We start from the raw sequence: 20,283 nt of genomic DNA on the forward strand, positions 1-20,283 counted from the left end.
AGAGAGAGAGAGAGAGAGAGGAGAGAGGAGAGAGAGAGAGGAGGAGAGAGAGAGGAGGAGAGAGAGAGAGAGGAGGAGGAGAGAGAGAGAGAGAGGAGGAGGAGAGAGAGAGAGAGGAGGAGGAGAGAGAGAGAGAGAGAGGAGGAGGAGAGAGAGAGAGAGAGAGAGGAGGAGGAGAGAGAGAGAGAGGAGGAGGAGAGAGAGAGAGAGAGAGAGAGGAGGAGGAGGAGAGAGAGAGAGAGAGAGAGGAGGAGGAGGAGAGAGAGAGGAGGAGGAGGAGGAGGAGGAGGAGGAGGAGAGAGAGAGAGAGAGAGAGAGAGAGGAGGAGGAGGGAGAGAGAAAGGAGGAGGACAGAGAGAGAGAGAGAGAGAGAGAGAGAGAGAGAGAGAGAGAGAGAGGGGGGTAGAGAGGGGGGTAGAGAGAGAGAGAGAGAGAGAGAGAGAGAGAGAGAGAGAGAGAGAGAGAGGTGGAGGGGGCACAGGTGTCATGTGATAGCCTATTTCAAAGTAACTATGACAGTGGCAATTTGCAATTGCTTCTTTGGTCACTAAATAGATTCTATTTTTGTCTATATTTTCCATCTTCATTCTAGCAAGTACAATGTAAAAATAATTATCTCTGGTGAAACTTAGCCCAACACAGAAAATCCGCATAACGTGAAATGTTTACAACTCTTACTCTCTCACATACGATGTGTGCTCAAAAAATTCTGGAACATTCATAATTTCGTGTAAATGGTGTGTTGGACCGAAATGCAGTTGGCATTACTACACACGCGTGTGTTTGTTGTGCAACTGCTGCAAGTTTCATTGTTGTATGTCTGTCAGTTATTGTTCAGTGTTTTATTGAGCAGAAGATTGTGTCACACAGTTTGCCAACTCAGAGCTGGCAGTTACAGGAGCAACACACCTGCACTGAAACTGGTGTGAAACTCAAGAAACCTTTACAGACACACATAAAATGTCGCAGAAACCCTACGGTAATGAGTGCTTAAGCCATACTCAGTGTTACAAATGCTTCAGAAGGTTTCAAAATGGCTGGATGGAAGTTAACGATGACCCTAGTTCAGGATGCCCTTCGACATCTACTGACAACGCTAATGCCTGGAACATCAACTAAATAATGTATGTCAATCAAATACTGACTGACTGAGAGACTGCAGAAGAATGATTTGAGTTGCATCATGTCATGATATCATGACACAGGGTCTTGGAATGTTGACATGTTGCCACCAAGGTCGTCCCATGGCTCACGAGTCAAGACCTAAAAGACGCTCACCTCGCAATCTGTGAAGAGCTTTTGGATCATGCAAATGAGAACAGGATGTTCCTTAAGAGAATTGTAACTGGTGATGAGTCATGGGTCTATGGATACAATGTGGAATTATGAGGGTAATCCCAAAAGTAAGGTCTCCTATTTTTTTTATGAGTACATAGACCTGTTTATTTCTACAATGGTTTACATCAGTTTACAGCTTGAACATTTAGCTATTTTTCGACATAATCACCGTTTCTGTAGATGCATTTTTGTAAACGCTGTGGCAGTTTTTGTATGCCCATGACATACCAGCTCGCCGCCATGCTGTTCAGGAAGTTATGACCCTCTTCTTTCACCTCGTCGTCGGAGCTGAATAGCTTTCTGGCCAAATGTTCTTTTAACCTACAGAACAGGTGATAGTCACTGGGCGTGAAGTAGTTGGTTGATTATGTGCCACTGAAACTGTTGCAGGAGAGCAATGGTTTGTCACGCGATGTGTGGGGGCGGGCTTTGTAATGGAGAATGTGTACGCCCTTGCTCAACATTCCTCTTCTCCAGTTCTGAATTGTCTGTTTGAGTTTTTTCAGAGTCTCACAGTACCTGACAGTGGCTCAACCTTCAACACTGTCTCCTCAGAAATTGATGATCTCCTTGCTTCTTTGCTTATCATGAATTTCGGTCCGATATGTTGCCAACTCTCTACACCACTTACGAACATTTTTGACATCCATGCACGACTCACCTTACACTTCCGTCAATTGGCATTGGATTTCAATCGGCGCGGTGCCCTTTGCGTTAAAAAACCGACTAACTGCACGCAATGCGCACTTGACGCTAACATCCAACGGGAGCTCTATTCTCAATGGCTGCCAAAGCAAGACTGAGCGCCTCAGCGTAGTGTGTACATGTTTACACATAGCGTGTGAAGCACTCTTCACTCTTCATAACAGTGTGATCAACTGCTATACAGAGTTCTGTACTTATATATATAAAAAAGAAGACCTTACTTTTGGGATTACCCTCGTATATGTAAATTGAAGGTGGGGAGGAAGGAAAGGAAAGAGATTACTGATGTCAGTTGCATCAGGAAGTTATGTGGAATCAGCAGCGACGAGCGAAAATGTTTAACGAATCAGGATTCTAACTTGTAATCTTCTGCTTACTAGTCAAGTGTGCTAACCTCTGCGCCATCTGGGGCATAGTGTTATCACAACTGCACTGACTATCTCGGTACGCCTCATGGCCGACCCACACTGCCACTGAGAGTCATATGAGGACACTTTTTGATGATATCCTTGCACTGAAGGACAGATGAATTTGAGTGAGTTGTGTGATGCTCTACTTGAAGGAACATGCTAAAACAGATGAATGGCCTCTAGCTCAATGATTTCCTTAAATTGACACACCACTTAGTTATTGAACATGTGACTCAAAAGTGTAGTGTTTGTTACCCTATTGGAGAGTATTTACTTCACCTAAAAAGTATCCTTCAGATTCTGGTTCACTCCTTCTGTTTAACTGTTATAAGCCCTTATTTAAGAACAGCATTTACGCAAAAAATATGTAAGTCCCCAGAGATTAGCTAAAAAGGGGTTTTACTGTCTGCTTTGAATGTAAACATATTAGTTTTATCCGACTATTAGGGAGTCTACTTGTTACTACACCTTTTACGTTGTCAATCGTTAAAGCAGCGAATGCTCTGAGTGGACACAAGTTATTTTTATCTATCTGGGACCTGTAATGATGAACTGTTCTGTGGAAACACTTGCCACCATCTACAAATTTATCAAATTGCAGTCCATTCTCAGTTTAATAATACAGTGTCCTGCTTGAGAGTGTATATGATGATTCTACTGAACAATAGTGAGCCTGCAGTCAATGCTTGGCTGTTACATTAACTAGTTTTGTAGTTTCGTCCAAATACATACCGCGTAAGTACACAAAAACTATCATTTCACATCTTTACCGCGTTTCTTGTCTTTTATGCATCACTTTATGAATTGTACAAAATTCTGTTGCTATCTCTCTCAGTACTGAGAGATGTACAAAGAAAAACTATAGCTATGAGAGCCAGTTTAGTTAATCTGCTCTAAAGGTAAATATGTATCCTGCTGTCTAGTCAGATAACTTCACTACTATTTCCCCCTGCTCACAATGGTGTAAAGTAGACATTTGTGTACATACACTAACAATTTGTTGTGACGGAGTAGTGGACTTCACTAAGTATATACTTCGTTCTTGGTTTTTGGCATAACCCACGACAATTTTTTTCTGAAAATTATAGTAGGAAAAGTTCTACCAGAACATACAGCTGCCACCAAACAGCTCCTCCTGTCACCCCTTCCCAATCATTGTTTCCCAATGTCATGTGCTCTGAACTTCACCAGCCACATATGTAGACCATGCCCCATCCACTCCACCCTTCAGCATTCCAAGCCTGCATACCTACTGTCTCCCTCTGACTACCTAGTCCCACCCCCATCCCCTCTCCTCCTCCTCTCTTTCTCCCACTACCCACCCAACACAATCCCCCCATCAGTCCACCAGCCGAACTGCAATCTTGGCAATGTGTCCTGATGACACGAAGTAGGTGCAAAATTACGTTGTGTGTGTGTGTGTGTGTGTGTGTGTGTGTGTGTGTGTGTGTGTGTGTGTGTGTGTGTGTGTCAATGACGACTCATACTCGTTTTGTAAAAATTATTGATACCAAGCTGGTCTTTCTGAATCCTTTTCATCAGTATGGCACTACAAGTTTATCATTCTTTTCTAAAAGAATGATAGGTCTTAGAGAAATTGGCAATAAATTTACTAATTTTGTCTTTAAATTATACACAAATACAGAAACTACATGATCAAAAATAAACATTCATTGTATCACTAACAGGTTAACTAATTTTGATTGCAGAACTCACCTCAACCACTCTGAAATCCTCAATGCTCTTGAACTTCGAAAGATGTTCTTTCAATTTTGGGTTAACAATCAAATTTGCACTATGCTTGTAATATTTCAGGAAGGCCCAAAATTTTTCTAGACCATATAACTGCCCTGAAATTAATAAACATGCCAGTGTAATGGAATGTGAAGTAAAGACGTATTTCCATTCTTACAACTGAAGAAAGGTGTTAACACAATGCACATAGTATCTTAACTTTGCCCTAGTATCATATTTTAACAAGGTGATACCTATGTCAGTTTTACAACAGAACTTCAGCAATATACACACATCAAAAGAAGTTCTACATCAACCCAGTTCCCAGAACTACTGAAGATAGACACTGATTGTGGGTATTTTATCACAGACACAGTCCCTTTGACTGATCAAAGATGTCACTAAACCCATCCAAAGATGTAAACAACCATGCATCAAGAGCACCTCAGACAGAGGGAGCCCAACAGTCGATCGGTTCCAGTCATTCCACCAGCAAGGAGGTACACGGCTCGTGTTGTCTATAGTTCAACCATGCCTAGACAGTCAATACCGTAGCTCAATCGCATCCACATGGTTACTTTGTGCCAGGAAAGTCTCTCAATAAGGGAAGTGCCAGGCGTCTCAGAGAGAAACCAAAGCGGTGCTGTTCGGACATGGGGACAGGAATTGTCAATGGAACGCCTCACTCACAATGTCACCATGTTGAATAATGCCTTTCATGCAGCCACAGAACGTCATGTTACGACTTGAGCTGTGTACAATAGGCTGCATGATACGTAACTTCACTCCCGACATCTATGGTGAGGTCCATCTTTGCTGGCACCACCTTCTCTTCACCAATAAGTGTCACATATTCGCTCAACCAAACAATTGTCAGAGCCATGTTTGGAGGCAACCCAGTCAAGCTGAATGCATTTTACACACTGTCCAGCGAATGCAGTTAAGGTGGAGATTCCCTGCTGTTTTGGGGTGGCATTATGTGGGGCTGAATTATGCCATTAGTGGTCAGGGAAGGTGCCGTAACAGCTGTACGATACATTAATGATATCCTCTGACCGATAGTGCAACCATACCGGCAGCATATTGGTGAGGCATTTGTCTTCATGTACAACAATTCGTGCCCCTATTGCGCACATCTTGTGAATGACTTCCTTCAGGATCACTCGACTATAGTGGCCAGTATGTTCTCCAGACATGAACCCTGTCAAACATGGCTAGGATAGATTGAAAAGAGCTGTTTATGGACGACGTGACCCACCAACCACTCTGAGGGATCTACACCGAATTGCCAATGAGGAGTGGGACAATCTGGACCACCAGTTTCTTGATGAACTTGTGGGTAGTATGTCATGACAAATATAGGCATGCATCAATGCAAGAGGAGGTGATGCTGGGTATTCAGCAATCTGGACCACCACTTCTGAAGGTCTCGCTGTATTGTGGTGCAACATGCAATGTGTGGTTTTCACGAGCAATAATTAAAAAACGAAAATGATGTTTATGTTGATCTTTGTTCCAATTTTCTGTACAGGTTCCTGAACTCTTGAAATAAAGGTGATGCAAAACTTTTTTTGATGCGTGTACTTCCTAGATGCATACACAAACATGAAACAGGCATATACAGATCTCAGCAAGCAGGTTGTGCAGAGAAAAGGTAGCCAGACTAACATTTGTCTCTTACATATAAAAAATACCTTAAAATGAAAGAAAGTATAGATTATTTACCACACAGAATAATAATCATTAATCTTTGGATCAAGAAAACTTAATGTCTAATGATATTTATTATCATTCTTCCCACAGCAAAGACAACCTCTAAATCTATTACTTGTCATGCAACACACAAAGTTAAGAATAATAAACAACTGCACAGCAGGGATATTTCATGTTTAAACACAATTCACTGACAATAATAAAGTTATTTTGACTGTTCCTAGAAGTACAATATTTTGCTGAACCAAGGTAAGCCAGTATCTTTAAAACATTCAAAAAAAATACCCTCATTCATGCCTGAAAAAATTCCCAGACTTCTGTTTCCTGTGTATGAATACTTTTTACGCAGTACAAACGTCACTGCTCTTCTCCTGGAAGGAGAGAGAAAAAAAGAAGCTATTGTTCACTTGCATACACCAAATTGCAGCAGCAAACTGAACTATGTACTCAACTAATAAAATGAACTGCATTCAAACAATAATGTACAATATTATCCTGATCGCAATATTGTAATGTACCTAGGTTTTATTTTTACACTAATGAGCAACTGAATTACATACTTCCCTTGTAATGCATAGCACCTCTTTTCGTTCTGGTGATTGTGGCAACTCTGGAAGGCTGTTCTCTGCTGCTTCTACAGTTGCCCACAGTTCACAGATAATTGTTGGAGGAAGTTCTGAATGTATACTTAACATCTTTGACAACACTTACTAAGATGGAGTGGGACATCAGCAGCTGGACGTCATGCTGAATATGAAATACGTTCAACATATTCTCAATTTTGTAACGAAGGAGTGGTGTTGTCTTCCTGAAAGTTACATGTCTCTACTGTTGCACATGACCTGGCACCAGACAAATACGATTCCTATAGAAGGGACACTGACAGCTCTAATAAGTCAACTTATGTACAGCTGCAAAAGACATGTAATGTGGCAGAATAAAGAATGGAAAACAAAGGAACTAGAGTGGCCTGTGTAATGCCTTGGTAGCGCAGTAATTAAATCTACACGTGGCAGCATGTCACTGTGTAAGAAAGCAGGCGGATCCTGGCCATCTGTTATGTATTTCTTCCCTCTACCCTCCCCCAAAAATTATTTATTTTGCAAATATCTTCCATACATCATTCATATGACCTGCACAGTATCTAAATGCTAAAATACTGACTCAGGGCTTAGCCAACTTAACTTTATGATCTACTACCTCCTTTTGGTTATTTAGAATCCATCCGTATTCTTAGTTTGCCTAAAAACCATGCTAATTACAAAACATCAACAATTTCAGATTTCATTGCCATTGTAAATATAAACCTATCAACTTCCTGATAAACTAGATCAAAAAGATATATAAAGAAGTCAAGTATTCTTATAACCAATGACGAAAATATAATAGCAAGATTTGCATCTTTGGTTAAAACACTGTTACTGAAACATCATTTCCATATGCAGGCAAACTAGCCATATTATTGTTATCTGAAAGTTCCCATTCAAACAAATCTTCTTCCACTGTTCAGTTACTCAGAAACACAAATGTAACTGTAATTTATGAAAATCCAGCAAACAACAGTAGGTACATTCACTCCTAATTACTGTCTTCTTATAAAAGAGGCTTGCTAGAAGCTATTTTAAGTTAGTCTGCATTGAGTTTCAAGGGAGCAACATTTACTCCCAAAAATACAGAATAATGTAATTAGTACCATGGACTGTGCCAAATTTCAATAATGTTTACTGTGACAATATGTCCAATTTGTGAACTTTGGTGTCACAATATTGCAGAATGTCAGTGGAGTATGTGGCTAGCTGTTTATATGTGGATAATTGAAGTAGATGAGACTTAAACTGGCCATAAACAGCAGTTCATTCATTTGATGTCCAAATTCAGTTAATGTGGTATGAACTAAAAATATGGTGTGGACTACATCACTGACAAGAGCTTGCTTTTAACACCCATGTTTTGGACCCTGACAAGGGTTACAGCACTTGTCTTTTATCCCCACTTAATACATTGTACGAAGGTCATTATTAAACATCCGCATACTGTAAACAGAAAGTTGCTAAGAACAGATTACTCTCTTCAGATTTACCCAAGAGTACGATTGTGCTTATGAATGTGCTAATCTAGTGAGCCATTCAAAACCCATAGAAGATCCAGCATGTTGAGCTCCTGGAATATGTTGCTCTGGAAAACAATATCTGCTTACCTGTCAAAAATAGTTGGAGTTTCAAAAGACTGTTGTAACATTCCCACCACATCAATGGCATAAACACTGATTAAAATAGATATGATTGTAGTTTCAGTAAACAAAGTGGCATGGGCCAAACAGCAGCCAATCTTAGTTCTTTCTCAAGTGGCATGTTTGCTAGCAATGTTGTCATATGCAGAGAGCAGTTCCGGGCAACATGCAGAAAATGTTATCAGTCAACTGTGAAGTAATTTCATTTGAGCTATAGCCTAGCTAGTCAAGTTTTCAGACACCCACTGGATTCTCCTACTTTGCAACACCATACTATATACTACGACGGCGCAGTCTTTTGTGAATACCATATCACACCCTGACCTTTTGAGACATTGAGAAACTTCCTCTTCCCTCAAGAACAATACTAAGGCCATGGAAAGCCCTTTTTTCCAATGAGGAATGGCTCATTAAGAGACAAGGCTATAAGAGAGAAGGTGTAGCTGACATTCTACCTTTGGCTATCACTTGTTACTATGAAATGAATTGTGCAATTAGAGACATATGTAAATCCCTTCAGACAGTCTGAATGCACCCACCACACACAAGATAAACTGCAACAGTATTATGAAATATAAATCTTAATCCAGTTTGAGTGAAACGCCCTTCAGGGAAGTTAAGCACAACCTTCTCTTTACATTTGTCCATCAAAATTATATTTGCAAGATAACAACATTGTTTCTTATGCCCTAGAGCAATGAACCTTTAAAGCTCAGCATGTAGGGCAGCTGTACTGACATTAATATTAACAAGCTCAGTAACATTTTATTTTCATAGTATACTTTACATTCTCTTATAAATATAAGTAGTGCATATTCAAGTCACTGATAGCAACACAATGTTGCAGACGACTTGTTAAAACTGTTCACAAGTATATAACATTGTTTAATTTAGTTGCAACACGATATTATCCTCAAGTAGAAAATGTGTGTTAACTGGTGCAATGAACTATTGATAATAGGCAGTTATTTCAACCAAGAATATTTCCTACAGTATTTCACCAAAAACACACCAATACCAATAATAATAATAATAATAATAAACATCAAAACTGGAGAAAGATGACATGATTTTTCTTGAGACTTGTTCAACTGCATATCAGAAACAAATTTTAATAGTGGCACAAGGAATAATTTGTGAATCTGATGAAACAATAATCGGATTTAAAAAAAAGTGAAAACAGACTGCTCAGTTTCTCCAAATGATGTAGCTATAATGACAGATGACTTTTAAATAGGAACAGAACAAATTCACACACTGAAAGAAGTATCAGAACAAACTGGCTTTCAAATACATAAAAAAAAAGAAGACAGTAATATCAAATATCATTGACAATACAACGTAGCTGAATGGTAAGACATATGAACAGATTTAAATATCAGTGAATCAGTGAGACTAGAGAAAGCGGCACATTTGGCATCAGTGGGTGGGGACAAAGTTCCTACATGATCAAATGACGAAATAAATAAAAACAACAGTAACATAATAATTACAATGAAAAGTCTGAAATCATTAATTATTATTATTCTTCTAATTTCCAGAATTCAAGAGCACTGGTCAAAGCTACACATCAGCAAATTAACAGTATAAAATGATGCCTTTTAATTTCTAGAAGTTGCATCATCTCATCTACTCTTAGAAATGGTATGTACAGTTTATATAATTAATGGAAAATCTCATATAAAGATGTGAAACAAATACTAACCAAGAGATAGAGGGGCTGGCCAGTACTTACCTCAGCTCAGTACAGCTGATAAAAACACAAAAAACAACCGAAAATTTAAGTTCCTAGCTTTCGGAATAAATGTTCTTTCATCAGGGAGGAGAGAGGGGAAGAAAGGGAAGAAGAGAAAGTGGATTTAGTTACTCACAACCCAGGTTATGAAGCAACAGGGAAAGGAAAACAGGGAGGGTAGCAAGGATGGAGGCATGGTTGTCAGAGGGAAGCCAAAGATATTCTGGCACAGTACCTAAAGTAGAATATCTTTGGCTTCCCTCTGACAACCATGCCTCCATCCTTGCTACCCTCCCTGTTTTCCTTTCCCTGTTGCTTCATAACCTGGGTTGTGAGTATCTAAATCCACTTTCCCTTCTTCCCTTTCTTTCCCCTCCCTCCTCCCTGATGAAGGAACATTTATTCCGAAAGCTAGGAACTTAAATTTTCGGTTGTTTTTTGTGTTTCTATTGGCTGTACTGAGCTGAGGTAAGTACTGGCCAGCCCCTCTATCTCTTTGTTAGTATATGTACAGTTTATGACAAATGTGGCTACGGGGCCAATAACTGCAGTGACTAATCAGATGCCATGCACGGAAGATTTGTTAGAAATTGTATCTCGAAATCAGCAAGAACTATAGAAGTCAATCTGTAGTGGGAATTCATCATTCAAATAGTCTGCAATTTGTGGCAATAGTCTTGACAGTACATGCTTGCTGCTATTAATGCACAAACCTAGAGAAACTATGAAACCCAAGGGTTTTAGTCAAGATAGGTGTTCTACTTCCATTGCAGCAAGAGCCTCTGTTCCCAAATACTTGCTTATAATTTGGCAAGTGCATTAATATTGCGTGAACTTCCACAGAAAATGTCATCTTCAGAGGAAATATTGTGCTCCGATAAATCAGCCCATTTGTTGGGTATTGTGGAGTTTAATGTTCCCCCATCAGAGGCAGCCAAAATTTGGGTGTGATCATAGGTTAATGTCTGTTAAGTTCAACTATTCCTCCAGTAACTGTTTTCTCAGCCAATTTGTCAGCGAGTTCTTTTCTTGGTATCGATATACATGTGATGCGAAGCCCACTATTTTGTAAGTCAAATAAGAAGTATTTAATACTAAAGAGACCAAAATGATCTATCACTTCAGGCAGATGAAAGAATAACAGCAAAAGTTAACAGTTTTCAAGTTCCAATGTCTCTAGACATTGCTAACAACTCTGAAGTGAGTAATGCTGCACGCATTCACAGGTGTGTGTCACTCATGGACCTTGTACTTATGGTAAACATAACCCAAAGGTTAATTAACTCTGGACCCATCAGAGTACATACCTACACAGTTGAGGTGTATGTGGAGAGCAAAGATAAACAGGCATCAAAGGACAATGGGGGCTGCTTTCCTTAACACCACAGAGCAAATCATTCACTGTGTCACAAAGTGAGTTACACACCACAGGGAGAACCCAGAGTGGACTCTGTGGTCAAGAAATAGTGAACTGGGGATTCCTGCACAGAGCCTCCAATCACGTATCAAATGTAGTACCTTTTCTATGCTGATGATGTGCAAGCAAGCCTTTTCTGAATTACTTTATTAGTAATTCGGCTGTCACCTATGAGTATGGTACTATACTAATATCCATAAGCTCAACATCAGGTAGTTCCGAATTACAGCACAGCCAATGGTTTGGGAGAGTGATGTATTTCATTGTGGATCAACTGCCCTGATGCCACTCACTATGACTGGAGACAGCTATCACCTCATCTTTGGAACCGTTACCTGGCATAGCAATCACTGCATGAAGGCACTGACTGGATGGACATGCTCCTAGGTCCTAATCCTTAGCATATATAGGATACAGACTCTTCAGATGTCAGTAGCGCAATCTCTGCAATAACAATGATTCATGAAATTTTACATGAACATTTCTCAACCCCTCACCTTTCCCTAGGATAGAATGGTTACTGTGTTTGATGTCAGGAGAATACACACACGTTCACATAAGTGGGAGGCTGCATGGAATCGTCAAGCACACAAAAGGTAAGGCATCCTTCCTCCGATAGTTTGCACTGTTGTAAAATCAGTAAGATTATGGAGCTCCATCCATAAATGGGGCATAATTATTTAAGCTGAAGAAGCTGAGGGTATTTTGCAAGCGGAGCTGTTACTGAAGTTGTGCTGATAATAGCAAAGTTGTCAATATGAATAGAAAACAATCAAGTGTCAGTGTACCTCTTACAACAGACAGGAGTTATTGTGAATCTCTTCTAGTCCTTTACTTCACAAATAAAGCGCAACTTCCGAGTACTATGCCATGCATGTATACTACTTAGAAAATTTACACATCTTGTAAAAAACTGACAGAAAGACCTTTTCAGTACAATGCCATATTACATGAAGAATACCAACCTGATTCATAGTCTGCAATCGTTTCCTCTTGAAAGTCTTGATATACATCTGGTCTAAATTTTTTTTCAAGGCCATAACTATAGTACCTGAAGAGACACTCCAATCCATATCTGAAAAACAAGACGATTTATTTCAGGGATATAACATAGTTAATACATAAGGTTTGTTCAACTAAAATTAAGACCGACTGAATAGTGTTAATCATCATCACAGATTTCTGTCAAATGACCTGATTTGATGAGTGACAAGTCATCACGGCTACAAGTATGTAACAAGTTATCATATTTTGCTTTAGAAATACAAAATGTAAAGAATAGAATAGAATATTTTTATTCGCCTTTCAGTATTTTTCATACAATTGGCTTCGTCAAAGTTTACAATGGAGTACAGTTAGGTCAATAAACACTTATATACACAGAATTATTTAGTTTATTTAAGAATTGAAAACATTTATCACTTATCAAAAGCTTATATTATAATGAGTATTTCCTAGGAATTCTTCAATTGTGTAGAATTCACTGCATTTTAACCAATTTTGCAATACACTCTTGAATTTATTAAATGGAGCTGTACGAGCTGAGTATGGTAACTTATTGAAAAATTTTATGCCCAAATGTTTATAGTTATTATGTACAGCAGCTAGCCTCGAGAAAGGAAAACCCAACTAGCGACTATTTCTAGTATTGCGTGTGTGTACATCACATCTCGTGCTAAATTTGTCCAGATTTTCTTTAGCATACATTAAACAGTTATATATGTACATGCTAGGTACTGTCATTACATTGAGATATTTAAAGTGGTTTCTGCAGGAATCTCTGGGTGCTAATCCTAGTATACATCTGATGATCTTCTTTTGGCATCTGAAAATACATTTTGCTCCCGAGGAATTACCCCAGAGCAAAATTCCATACTCCAGATGGGAATGGAAGAAAGCAAAATATGACTGGAGTAACAGCTGTTTGCTCACACTGCTTCTCAATTTGTACAGTAAAAAAAGTACACGGGCTAGTTTGCTGCACAGGCGATTGGTGTGTTCTTCCCAGGAGAGTTTTTGGTCTATGTGCAATCCAAGTAGTTTCACTGCTTTATTTTTACTTTTTGTAGCTTTTAGGTTAACAATTATTTCTTCTGTTTTTGTATTGTTTATGCACAGTTGATTGGCCTGACACCAGTGACTAGTCATTTGCATTATTTCTCTGTTGTTATCCAGCACAGATTGTAAATTGTCACCTGAAGTTATTAGTGTTATATCGTCAGCGTACAGTATATTCTTACATGGAATATAATTTGAGAAATCGTTAATATAGACAATGAACAGGAAAGGACCAAGAACCGAGCCTTGGGGTATTCCTCTTTTTATAGGGAGTATTGCTGATCTCTGTTTATTTGCATATACAAGCTGTAACCTATTGCTTAAATAAGATTTGAATAAGGTGAGTGGTATATCTTCAACACAATAGTATTCTAATTTTTTAATGATTGTCATGAGACACTGAACCAAATGCTTTGCTTAAATCAATAAGTGTTCCAGATATATGCAGCCTCTTTTCATATGCTTCATATACGTTGTTCACCAAAGCTTCAATTGCCTTTACAGTTGATGGGTGAGACCTGAATCCGAATTGCTGTTCATTTAGTAGTTTATTGCTTTCAAAATAGCTGTATAGCTGCATATGCATACAATTTTCTATTATTTTGGATATGATTGGTACTATTGATATGGGTCTGTAGTTGTTTGGGAGGTTTTTATCAGCTTTTTTATACATAGGTAGTATAATTGTCAGCTTAAGACATTCTGGAAAAATTCCTTCATCTAGTACTCGGTTTGACAGTGAGAGAAGTGGCATTTTGATTTCCTTTGCTACACGCTTTATGATGAAATTACTGAGTCCATAATAGTCTTCTGTTTTGGAATTGCTTAGTTTGTTTAACAATTTGCAAATGTCATTTAGGGTGATAGGGGTCCAAGTAAATTTCTCACTAGTCTGTTTTGTATGAATGAGTAGTGTTTCTGCATCTGTGGTAGAATTATTGAGTGGAGTGGTAGTGGCACTATTTACAAAATAATCATTGAGTGTATCGCAGTCTATAGGGATGTTGTTTTCTTTATTGATGTTATTAATTTCCTGTTTTATGACTTTCCAAGCTGCTTTACATTTATTTTTGGAATTCAAAATATATTCATCATTTGCATTGCACTTAGCCCCTTTTATTTCTGATTTGTAAAGTTTTCTCATATTTATGTAATTTGCCTTGTCTTGATCACTTTTTTCCAGACTTATCCTTCAGAATTAGGAGTAGTATCCAAAGTTTGTTAAGTTTTGGAGTGTACCACTTTTTATTAGGCCACTGCTTATGTGTATTATTAGGATGTTGTCTTTTTGTTACAGTGGGGCACGTCTTTTCTACAATGTGCTTCATTTCTGTGAGGAAAATAGTAAAGCATTTGTCAGTTGTTTTATTATTATTAATTTTATGAGACCAATCAATTTCCTGTAATTCATTAATCATGTTATTTACATTGGATTCTCCTAGAAGTCTACATGTTACTTGTCTTTCTTTAGGGTTGAGTTTTGTATTTTCTATTCGAAGCCATAGTCCTGCATGATCTGATATTCCTAATTCTATTACATCACATTCAAGAGTATCTTTATATACATTACTAATTATGTTATCAAGACATGCATACTGTCTGTGGAAGCTATGGCATAGCAAATTCACACTTACCATCAGCAAGCTGATGTTTTAGTTTTTTGAAAAACCTTACATTACCTGAAAAAAGAAATGAGCAGTGGGTTGGGGTGGTAAGCTCGGAGGCCAGGCGGGACGGGTGGGAGGTCGGACGGGACAACAAGATTCTGGAGCAAATTACACTGAAATCCTACAGCAGGGAAAAACGTCTCCACATCTGGCTAACATAACAGAATGTATAATACATAACTGACTAAACAATGAAATTTAGAATTTTGTCCTTTTTGAGCCACGTTCTTAGCTTTTCCGATTTTTTTTCTTTTAATTTATTTTTAAATTCCAGATGAGTTTTCTATATATCTATTACACTTGCATGGCAATGGCATTAACAGCATCACCATTTTATGGACTGCTGTTTATTTTCAATAATAAACTTCACACTTACTGTGAACTTGTTAAAACCAATTGTAAAACCCAAACCCAAACATTTCATATGTCACTATTATTTGTCTAACATTATAATATGCACTTACCTGTAGCCTTCATGAGCATCCTCAACAGCCAATGAACGGAACTCCTTGTACATGTTGCGGTTGAAGTTTTCCCGCAAGAAAAATGACCAAAACCGGAATAATGTGTTCATTTCTTGTGACTGTCCGATTCCTAACCTGTTCCTCTCTTACCATAAAAAAACAACTGATTAGTATACATACTGTTGAATGATACAATTTCACACACACAATTACTAGTACCATAAGAAATATAAATTTTGGGCCAAACATATCACACTGTGGAAAGAAGGTAATGAATTACTTACCTTTCAAGCACCTTGAGTGGTACTTGTGATAAACTTCTTGGGTGAAATTATTTTCCTTGAGGAGTGAGTGTGAAGGATGTTGGAAGGCTGGCAAAGAAGTAGGAGTACCACCAGAAAGAAAACCTTCACTTGGGCTTGTTCCTGTACTGCTTCTATAAAATAGAATTTCATAATGACCATTTTTATTTGCAAATCACAAAATACCAGAAATGCCACAAACCACTCTAAGAAAATAATTTACACAAACAATACACCAAAACTATTACACCTAATTTTTCTAATGAAAAAACCAGGATGGAATGAAGACAATATTATGAAAAGGATAGATTGCTCCTCACCATATAGTGGATATGTTGAGTCAGAGACAGGCACAACAAAGAGACCACTAAACAAGTATGCTTTCAGCCAAAAGGCTTTCTACTGAAGTAGATGAAACACACACACACACACACACACACACACACACACACACACACACACGAGAGTCTCTCTCTCTCTCTCTCTCTCTCTCTCTCTCTCTCTCTCTCTGTGTGTGTGTGTGTGTGTGTGTGTGTGTGTGTGTGTGTGTGTGTGTGTGTCCCTCAGAGGAAAGCATTCTGGCCAAAAGCTTACTTGTCCAACAGGTTTCTGTTATGCCTATCTGCGACTCATGGTGAGTAGCTATCTATCTTTTTCATAATAATGAAACTTAATTCGTGATTATATTTCAATGCTTAATGTGTGTACCTCTCTTTAAATTCTTAGTTCTGATTCTTCCCCTTCACACGGCTACTTGAAGTGTCAGTGTAGAGGATTTGTTTTCCTACAAATACAGCCATACAAGCTGATTCCACAATAAGAGCTCCCTAGTTTGCTTATCCACAAATATGTCAAAAAGCTGGCCACACACTGTTTTGATACAAATTGAGAAACCTTCCCCTTGTTTTTAATAGCAAAAGAAAGTTAACTGAAAAGTTTTCTGCTATCATAGATAATCTTCTTCAAAGTGTTCCTCAGCTGGAAACCAGTTGTTAATAAACCATAGCCTACTGTCATTCCACAAAAAACCACCCAAACAGAGCCCTATCATTTCAAGTCAAAATAATATTCCTGTGGTGTACAAATCATCCCAGAGATTTCACGTTGGATTTTATTCTTAATAACTCTGGAAACCACCAACAAAACATACAGAACCTTCTTCAGTGATTTTAAGAACCCACCACAGCCATCTGTTGCACTTACTACATGTCTTTGAATTTAGCAGCACCACTATAAAAAGATGGTACTATAGTAGTCTTAAGATGGTTGTCACACAAATATTAAATGAGGAGTGAGAGCCTTACAAATTTTCAATTCCCACAAATCCTGGAATCAACAATGTAGGAAGAGAGATTGCTACTTACCATAAAGAGACATGTTAAGTTGGAGGCAGGCACAATTAAAAGGCACTTACACAAAGCTATTGGCTGCACCCTTCATGAACAAAAGAGACACACACACCATTCATACACACAACGAATCACAAATGACGCATGCCTGACTGTCAACTTTGCCAGTACAGGCCAGAATGCAACTATCATGTAGGATGACAGCATTGTTTGGCAGGGGGTGGCGTGGTACGGGGGGCAGAGGAATGCTGTCTGGTTAAGTGTGGAGGGACTAGAATGTCAACATGCACAGAAGTGGGGGAAAAAGGGGGGGCAACAAGGAGAGGTCCAGGGAAAGATTTGAGGGTGCACTGGCAGAGAGTGGCAAACAAATAGGCTGGGACACGAGAATGGGGAGGAAGTGATAGGACAGGGGGTTGAAACCATTTGGTAAAGGGTGTAAGGACAAATATGTTACCACAGGTTGAGGCAGGGATAATTACGAGAGCAGGGAATGCGTTCTAAGGCTAACTCCTATCTGCACAGTTCATTTCTCTCCTCACTGCTATGACACCCCACACACCTACCTTCTACATGATCCCCAAAATCCACAAACCCAAGAATTCTAGACACGCCGCACGCGGCCCCACCGAAAGAATTTCGGCCCTCACTGACAAATATCTCCAAGCAAATGCCTTTAATCTAGCCACCCACTTCCTTCACAATCAAGATACCAATCACTTCCTTCACTGACTTACCACCATTCCCATCCCTTTACCTCATGGATCCCTACTTGTCACTGTTGACACTTCCACCCTGTACAACAACAACCACAACAACAACAATGAACATTACTTCCCCAAAGTCCTTCACTCCAAACTCACTACCTCATTCCTCATAAACCTTACAACTTTATCCTAGCCCACAACGACTTCTCCTTTGAAGTGAAAGTATACAAGCAAATCTGTGCCACAGCCATAGGGACCCACATGGCACTCTCCTATGTTCCCAGCCTCCCAAAATGCCGAACCCCTAGTCAGGTTTAACTTCATTGATGATATCTTCACGATCTGGACTCAGGGCCAAGACACACTATCTCTATTCCTTAACAACCTCAACACTTTCTCTCTTAACAGCTTCACCTGGTGGGCCTCCTCACCCCAATGTGTCACCTTCCTAGACGTTCACCATCTCCTCTGCGATGGCTCTATCTGCTCCTCCAGCCACATTAAACCCACCAACCAACAACATTACCTGCATTTCAACAGCCGTCATCCCTTTCACACCAAAAAATTCCTCCCACACAGCCTAACCACCTGGAGATGACGTATCTACAGTGACAAGAACTCCATTGTTTAGTATGCCGAGGGTCTCACCAAGGCTATCACAGACAGGCACTAAACCCAGATGTCATCTGCAAACAGATCTCCTGTGTCATTTCCCCTCACACCCCCAACCCTCCTACCATTCACAAGAAATGGCCACTAAGGAGTGCCCTCTTTGTTATCTAGTACCATCCCAGAGTGGAACAACTGAACCACATTCTTTGTCAGGGCTTTGATTACATATCGTCGTGCCCTGAAATGAGGGACCTCTTACCGGAGATCTTTCCCACCCCTCCTTAAGTGGTACTCCTTCGCCCACCCACTGTCCACAAACGTCCTTGTCCATCCCTATACCATTCCCAATTACAACCCCTTGCCACAAGGATCATATACCAGTGAAAGATCAAGGTGCAATCCACCCGCCCAGCAGTTCCCATTCCAGTCATGTTACAGATTTATCCCACCCCATCAGGGGCCAGGCCACCTGTTAAAGCAGCCATGTCATTTACAAACTCTGCTGCAACCATTGCACAGCTTCTTATATTGGCTGTCCACCAGGATGACCCACGGCCAAGAGCGCCCTGTGGCACAACATGCAGCTGAGCTTAACATACCTGATTTCAATCACTGCTTCACTGCCTTAGTCATTTGGATCCTCCCCTCCACCACTAGCTTTTCTGAACAGCACAAATGGGAGTAATCTCTAAAACACACTCTCTTCTGCTCCCAAATTATGCCAGCCCAACCTAAGTAACATACTGTCCCCACATCCTCCACCTAACAGTTTCCACCTCTCTGTCCTGTCATCTCCTCTCCATTCTCATGTCCCAGTCTTTTTGTTTTGCTTAGGTAACCAATTGCAGTTGCAAACATCTGCCTACACCCATTATCTTTATTGTTATGGTTGGTTGCTTGCCTTTTGACATGTTTAATTTATGTAACATTTTGCCTGAAGCTAACAGCAAAAGTGTTAAGTATATTACTATCCTGCAATGTGAGTTCAACACTGCACAACATAAACTCAACATTTAAGAGTATCCAGTAAAGAAACATTCAGGGATAGCCGTGTGAATTTGTTATTAAGATAAAATTTGGTAGGATCTTTATATTTCATAACAGACTCCAGCAGACAATGTAACTCTTATAAAACAACTGTGGGTAACTATTGGGCAGTTGTGCTACAGTAAACAACAACAGCCACTTGCATTTTTTTAAACCATACTGCCAACCACTGACTACAAAATCAAATCTCTTTACTGGAAAACAGATAATAAAGCTATTTAAAACTATGTCACACAAAGCTCTTTCAGTTGCTTTTCACATATTTCTTTAAATTTCTTCCTCAAACACAAGTGTGAGACCACACAAATACAGTATGTATTGCTCATGAAATTTCAAAATAAAACACACACAATACTGCTGTGTGAACATTCCTGCTGCAAGGAAGACAAAGTTCTTCACTGCACTAGTTAACATTCATCTTTTATATTGCACATGTTCTACACTCACTTATGCATATAACAGAAGTGAGCTCTAGCATGTGCATCACTATACATCTCTTACTCTAGTAACTACACAAAGGCTTATAAGAGATATGTAATGAAATCACTATTTTTAATTTATCCTGAGACAGAAGTTTATATCTGTTTTAGTATGTATTTACTGCAAATATCAAAATATTATTACAGTTTTATTATGTATGTGTTAGCAAAACCTCCTGTTAGTCTAAACAGATGCACAACTAACACTAATTTGGCAGTATCAACTTTGTAGTGTTCTGATGACAATACCAATGATGTTTGCCTTCAAGATAAACTTACACATGAGAAAAACTAACCAATCTTGGAGTCCTCATTT

The 20,283-nt window shown here is 39.2% G+C and overlaps 1 protein-coding gene across 4 annotated transcripts in view; it reads right to left on the reverse strand.

The window, feature by feature from the left end:
• LOC126282237 (la-related protein 1B) overlaps positions 1 to 20,283 on the reverse strand; it is a 142,292-nt gene that overhangs the window by 4,544 nt on the left and 117,465 nt on the right. For all 4 annotated transcript variants that reach the window (XM_049981820.1, XM_049981821.1, XM_049981823.1 and 1 more), the window contains 4 exons: positions 15,756 to 15,907; positions 15,472 to 15,616; positions 12,248 to 12,357; positions 4,170 to 4,303 (listed from right to left, as the gene is read on the reverse strand). In XM_049981820.1, coding sequence (XP_049837777.1) covers positions 4,170 to 4,303; positions 12,248 to 12,357; positions 15,472 to 15,616; positions 15,756 to 15,907 — 541 coding nt within the window. The remainder of the gene's footprint in view (positions 1 to 4,169; positions 4,304 to 12,247; positions 12,358 to 15,471; positions 15,617 to 15,755; positions 15,908 to 20,283) is intronic.

This window comes from Schistocerca gregaria, chromosome 7 (genome assembly GCF_023897955.1).
Source record: "Schistocerca gregaria isolate iqSchGreg1 chromosome 7, iqSchGreg1.2, whole genome shotgun sequence".
Taxonomy (NCBI): Eukaryota; Metazoa; Arthropoda; class Insecta; order Orthoptera; family Acrididae; genus Schistocerca; species Schistocerca gregaria.